Source organism: Lipotes vexillifer, unplaced genomic scaffold (assembly GCF_000442215.2).
Source record: "Lipotes vexillifer unplaced genomic scaffold, Lipotes_vexillifer_v1.1 scaffold810, whole genome shotgun sequence".
Taxonomy (NCBI): domain Eukaryota; kingdom Metazoa; phylum Chordata; class Mammalia; order Artiodactyla; family Lipotidae; genus Lipotes; species Lipotes vexillifer.
In genome coordinates this window covers 108672-115666 of record NW_006797357.1, presented here as the reverse complement: position 1 = coordinate 115666, position 6995 = coordinate 108672, and the positions used below count along the sequence as shown (strand labels likewise).

At 42.3% G+C, this 6995-nt stretch overlaps 1 protein-coding gene across 2 annotated transcripts in view; it reads right to left on the bottom strand.

Moving 5' to 3' along the window:
* ANKRD55 (ankyrin repeat domain 55) overlaps positions 1–6995 on the bottom strand; it is a 103853-nt gene that overhangs the window by 60326 nt on the left and 36532 nt on the right. For both annotated transcript variants that reach the window (XM_007469265.1, XM_007469266.1), the window contains 2 exons: positions 4077–4207; positions 23–132 (listed from right to left, as the gene is read on the bottom strand). In XM_007469265.1, the coding sequence (XP_007469327.1) occupies positions 23–132; positions 4077–4207 (241 nt within the window). The remainder of the gene's footprint in view (positions 1–22; positions 133–4076; positions 4208–6995) is intronic.

The following is a 6995-nucleotide window of genomic DNA, read 5'->3' as shown; positions in this document are numbered from 1 at the left end:
TCGTGTGAACCTGGCTACGTACCTCACATCGGGCTCAGCGGTGGCAGCGTGCAGTGGCAGACGGCCATTTTTATCAGGGATATTGTGCTTGGCACCATTTCTTAGGAGACTCACACAGCCTTCCAGCCAACCCTGGAAGAGCAAGAGCATCGTTATATAACACAATCTCGCATGACATAGTAACAGAGTCCAACAAACTTTCTCCAGTTTTCTTTCCCTTTCTTCTTTGGTTTGGCTAAAAACATGTTCTACTGGACCTGAAGTGGTTGGTTAAGGACCAAAACTCCCATTTAGACAACAGAGGGCTGAAGGTCTTGAGGTGTGGATTCCTGAGGCTTCTGGGACCTTTACCCTGTAAGATGCAGACTGATTCCTAGACTCTTCTGCGTCTGCCTCCCCATTTCTAGGGCCACTTGCTGGCATTCCACTTTTTTTTTTTTTTTTTTTCTTGCGTTATGCGGGCCTCTCACTGTCGTGGCCTCTCCCATTTGCGGAGCACAGGCTCCGGACGCGCAGGCTCAGCGGCCATGGCTCACGGGCCCAGCCGCTCCGCGGCATGTGGGATCCTCCCGAAACGGGGCACGAACCCGCGTCTCCTGCATCGGCAGGCGGACCCTCAAGCACTGCGCCACCAGGGAAGCCCAGCATTCCACTTTTATACCCAGTTCCCAGAGCCAAATGTGGCATGTGATGGGGGGTGATTAATCAGCTCTAGACCCTTATTCTATGGGCTTAGTTCCAAATCATGCTCGTCAATGGTCTGACCTGGATGTCATTGTCCAATTCCAAAACTGGGCTCCTATGTCATTCTTGAGTCATAGCCTCCACTCTATGCCTCAATTCATCTATATCTGATAAATGGTCCTTCGTCCTCTTTTCCAAGTTCTTTTTCTAGTAACCACAAAGATAATATCTTGCTTATTCTAGTCAGTCCCCTTCCTGATGCCTGGAATTCTAAACTAAGCCCTACTCCAATGGCTGGGACCCTGCCACCCTGGTGACTGATCTTTCTGCTGCTGAATATGGGGCTATCATCAGTACCCTCTAAGGGCTCCCCATTGTTGTGTTTTATCCCCCTATGAATTCCCCAAGAAACTTCCTTTGAACTCCCTGTTGTCTACTAATTCACCAGATTGAGACCTGACATTGCCACATCTGATGCTTGTCCCTCCTTGGTTAGCACTTACAGCTGGGTCATTTCTCCACTGTCTCTCCTATTTCAAGGGAAAATATAACTGCAGGTTAGTCCTCCCTTTCTGTTTGTTAATATTTGAAGTAACTGACCCAACCCTGCTGATAACTGAGTTTGGCTCACATGCCAAGGAGAACACCTCCTACATTCATCCAGAATCATCTGGGTTACTCACCTAATTAAAAGTAAACTTATAAGTAAATATGAAGTATATGAGTATAATAATAACTTATGAGTAACTGAAGTTATTATTATGAAGAATAATATAATAAAGCTCTATTTTTTCCTGCCTTCTTCCATTCCTGCATAGTTAAGCCTCAAGATTACCCAGTAACAAGAGAAAGATTCCTGAAGGTTTTCCCATGCAGTACTGGAAGCAATAAAAATGTTACTAAATGCATGGAGGAGGAAAAAAGATAATCATCAGAAAAGACCTTTTGGTTCTGAAAAGTCTGCAAAAAAAATCTTTCTACAAAAGCACATTAAAATTCATAGGTTCTAAAATTGAATATGGCTTTGTAGAACTGACCAATAATATCTGTCTTAAGTAGAAGCAAATAATTTTCATAGTTTACTAATGTATTAAATCTGGTTTTAGTTCCTAATGCCCGTCATCAGGTTTTCTGATTAAAAGGGAAAAATATGGCCAGGAGACCCAAAAGAAAGGCATGCTGGACAAATTTCAGAGTTGCCAAATTTTTGAGTGGCCAAAGTTTTACAGTTTTTGAAAAACAAATCTTCTGATGGGGAAGGGTTTGAAACATTTTTATCATTTTGCAACATTTCCTGGAACTATGGGTGTATGTGGTTTTCTTTTTTTTCTTCAGAAAAGAAATCAGAAAACCATTGACTACATATGAAACCCATGGTCACTATTCAGAACCAACAAATATGTTTTGGACCTACTATGTTCTGGGTGATTCTGCATGTGGTTCTTCTCCAACAGTGATAAACTTAGGGTATTATTTTTACTACATTTTACAAATGAGGAAAGAGGCATAAGGAGGTGAAGAAATTTGCCTAGGATCACACAGCTATAGTAAGTTTATTTGTATACTGAGCTTGAAGAGGTGACTGAGACAGTTTCTGAGTGCTCCCTTTGCCTAGTTCCTCTTTAATACTTGAATTCAAACATTGCCAGAGGGAGTGGTGGGCTTCACTGTGTAATCACTGAGATACCACCTACTCTCACCTTCCCAGGGATCCTCAGGAGAGCCAGTGAGGGGCCCTGCTTTGGGCTGCCAGACAGAGGTGAGGTTAACTGTAAGTAATGCCCATGCTGTCATGCCGGCGTACTTCCCTATGCAGCTCCTTAGAATGCGTTCCTAGAAAGAGTTGTATGCAACGGTGGCACCTCGCTAGGCTCACTGTTCACTGTGATCTAGAGGAGAACTTCCTCCCAGTCCCTTAAGTGCTACCTAGCCCAAGAAATTTGAAATTTTGAATTTTAGAATTTTGAAAGAAGTGTAGCTTGGTTTCACTCTATTCTGTATGCTAGCAGCAGTTAAATTTAGAAACCATCTCTATTCCCTTCCTCCATCCCCTGATCCAAATTTTCTCTTTTCCTCATCTCAGACACCAAAAATCCCTAGAGCAAGAGCAGTTATTAGGGCATGTGCCAGAAGGGAGGAGGACTGGAAAGGCCATCATAAGTCTGTCTGAGACACTGGGCTTCACCTAGTACTCACAGATCAGTGTGTTTCAAACTTGAATGGGCATAAAAATTGTTGGGGAGATTTGTTTAACGTGCAGGCACTTCTCTCTCCACTCAAACCCCTGTCCTGCTCCCAGAGTGTCTGACTCAGGAGGTCTAGGGTGTAATCCAGGAACCCACGTTTGAAACAAGCACCCCAACACTTTGAAAAATTCTTCCCAGTTTCATGTGTGAGTCCTAGAGAAAGAGGGCATGCAAACAAGAAATGAAAGAGTAGTGTCTAAAGAAAATCTCTGTGAGGACTGGGCAATGCTTTATTGCAAGCAGGAAGGTGTGCTGTTTGGGGAAGGGAAGTGTTCTACTTGTCCAGGGCAGCTTCAGGACACCGTGGGTGAATCCACCACTGTCGATGGGCAGCAACAGCAAATGCAAGAAGCTGCATCGGCAGCAACAGTCGTTATGATGAAGATTTGCAGGAGCCACGTTGGAGAGGAGGGAGAATGATGACCTTCATGTGGCAACAAGGAGGACTTGTTTGACTTGGACTCAAGATAGCCCTGGAGTCTCCCGAAAGGATTACAGGGAAGATTTGAGAGGAGAGAGGTTTGAAGATTTTCAGTAAGGCTTTACCAAGCTTGTGCTAATATTGGGAAATGCCAGACTGAAATCTCGTGTTGAGGACTGGCTCTATGTAATTTTTAAGTTAGGCACTGATTATGGGTTGAATCCTATGCTTGGTGTTGTCCCTTAAGAGACTGGTATTTCTCCTCTACTCCCTACCCACCACTCTTCCCAGTTCTCATTGTTCTCTACTTTGCTCATCCTTCAGCTTCCACTCAACTAACCCTACCCCAAAGAGGTTAATTGCAGCTTCAAGTGTTACTACCCACTGAGGGTATTAACAGAGGGCATTCTTAGAACGAGTACCAAGTGTGCTGAGAAATGCCCCAAGGGAAATTCTGATGCAATTAAGATGGAAAAGAGTATTTCTCTCATGGCAATATCACCTCTAACTTAGAGGATTGTTAGGAAGATCCAAAATGACTTCAATCCATGAAACCAACTCTAAGTCATTATAAAAATGTTGGACATTATTAAAGCAAAACTTTTAAGTTCTATTCCTGTTGGCCAGCTGCACAAATCTAAGAACACTCTTCTGCAAGTGGGGCCCCATAACAACACATTTAGTCCACCACACTCTTTGACAGCCACCGCAGACACAGTTGGTACCAGATAGGTTGCCAGGCATAGACTTGTGCGGCCATAAGCGTCCTGCATGTTAATATTGGCTCCCATCTTCAACAGCAGCTTCACTGTATCCACTTGACGTCCAGAAACCGCATGCATTAAGGGTGTACATCCTAGAACGAGACATTTCAACAGCTTTTAAGAATGTTTGACTTGTGACTTCAGACTATACTACAAAGCTACAGTAATCAAGACAGCATGGTACTGGCACAAAAACAGAAATATAGATCAATGGAACAGGATAGAAAGTCCAGAGATACACCCACGCACATATGGTCACCTTATCTTTGATAGAAGAGGCAAGAATATACAATGGAGAAAAGACAGCCTCTTCAATAAGTGGTGCTGGGAAAACTGGACAGCTACATGTAAAAGAATGAAGTTAGAACACTTCCTAACACCATACACAAAAATAAACTCAAAATGGATTAAAGACCTAAATGTAAGGCCAGACACTGTAAAACTCTTAGAGGAAAACACAGGAAGAACACTCGTTGACATAAATCAAAGCAAGATCCTTTTATTTATTTATTTTTTTGCAGTACGCGGGCCTCTCACTGTTGTGGCCTCTCCCGTTGCGGAGCACAGGCTCCAGACATGCAGGCTCAGCAGCCATGGCTCACTGGGCCAGCCACTCCACGGCATGTGGGATCTTCCTGGATCGGGGCACGAACTCGTGTCCCCTGCATCAGCAGGCAGACTCTCAACCACTGCGCCACCAGGGAAGCCCACAAGATCCTTTTTGACCCAACTCCTAGAGTAATGGAAATAAAAACAAAAGTAAACAAATGGGACCTAATGAAGCTTAAAAGCTTTTGCACAGCAAAGGAAACCATAAACAAGACCAAAAGACAACCCTCAGAATGGGAGAAAATATTTGCAAATGAAGCAACTGACAAAAGGATTAATCTCCAAAATTTATAAGCAGCTCATGCAGCTTAATAACAAAAAAACAAACAACCCAATCCAAAAATGGGCAGAAGACCTAAATAGACATTTCTCCAAAGAAGATATACAGACTGCCAACAAACACATGAAAGAATGCTCAACATCATTAATCATTAGAGAAATGCAAATCCAAACTACAATGAGATATCATCTCACACCAGTCAGAATGGCCATCATCAAAAAATCTAGAAACAATAAATGCTGGAGAGGGTGTGGAGAAAAGGGAACACTCTTGCACTGCTGGTGGGAATGTGAATTGGTTCAGCCACTATGGAGAACAGTATGGAGGTTCCTTAAAAAACTACAAATAGAACTACCATATGACCCAGCAATCCCACTACTAGGTATATACCCTGAGGAAACCAGAATTCAGAAAGAGTCATGTACCAAAATGTTCATTGCAGCTCTATTTACAATAGCCCGGAGATGGAAACAACCTAAGTGCCCGTCGTCGGATGAATGGATAAAGAAGATGTGGCACATATATACAATGGAATATTACTCAGCCATAAAAAGAAACGAAATTGAGCTATTTGTAATGAGGTGGATAGACCTAGAGTCTGTCATACAGAGTGAAGTAAGTCAGAAAGAGAAGGACAAATACCGTATGCTAACACATATATATGGAATTTAAGAAAAAAAAAATGTTATGAAGAACCTAGGGGTAAAACAGGAATAAAGACAGAGAATGGGGAGGGGGAAGGGTAAGCTGGGACGAAGTGAGAGAGTGGCATGGACATATATACACTACCAAATGTAAAATAGATAGCTAGTGGGAAGCAGCCACATAGCACAGGGAGATCAGCTTGGTGCTTTTTGACGACCTAGAGGGGTGAGAAGGGGGGGGGGTGGGAGGGAGACGCAAGGGGGAGGAGAAATGGGGATATATGTATATGTATAGCTGATTCACTTTGTTTTACAGCAGAAACTAACACACCATTGTAAAGCAATTATACTCCAATAAAGATGTTAAAAAAATAAAATAAATATAACATGTTATGAAAAAAAATGTTTGACTTGTGAAATTTATGAGTAGACTTTATTTGCCTGTTCATTTATTATGCTCTTTGCAGATGAACTACCCTCAACACAAACTCAGCTGTTGAGCTGAAGAGAGATGATGATTGTTGCTACATTTATATAAACTATGTATTTTTCACAACCTATTAAATCTTTTGTAATTTTGCTGTAATTGGTTGATTAAAACATTTTGTGCAGATGATAAAATTTGCTTATTACTACCTTGGGAATCAGCATAATTTGGGACATAACAGGCAGGTTTATCCTGATTTGGTTTGAACAGTGCAGAATCTGGAAGTATCTTTGGAAAGCAATGCCAGCCAGGCAGACAGGTGCAGCACACATTTATTGGAGGTAGTAAGTGATATAGGGCAGTGATGGTAGCCTAGCCTTGGGTTGTACAAATTCTTGCTACAAGTGGCCACTTTTACTGAAATACTTTTCTGTTTTTGGAATCAATATAGGCCACATTTGGTTTTCGTGTGTTTTCTTCCTGAATAAAAACAGAGATGAAATTACACATTCTGATTAACTTCGCAGGGCTGTTGGAACAAGCCATACTGGTGATGCAGAATCCAGGTAGGTGCTTCACACTCCTTCAGGTGAAGAAACCAACGTCAGACATATCCCTTTCCCAGCTGAGACTTGTTTAGATGTCTTTCGATTGGAGATTCACGTAGAGGTTATAATTCTTCTCCAGGTGAAGTGCAAACTACGACCTCAGTGATCCCTGAGAATGGATAAATTCCAGGACTACTGTTCTTATATGAAAGATTGCAGCCAGCAAACCAGTTTCTCTGCAAATTTCTCCCTTCTAATATTCTTCCAGGCGTCTGTACTGGGTAAAAGCATCAATGAAGTGCTCTGTCTTAAATAGTGGCAAAATTTTTCTCTCTCTCCCTCCCCTCCTCTTTCTTCTCTTCTCTCTTTCCC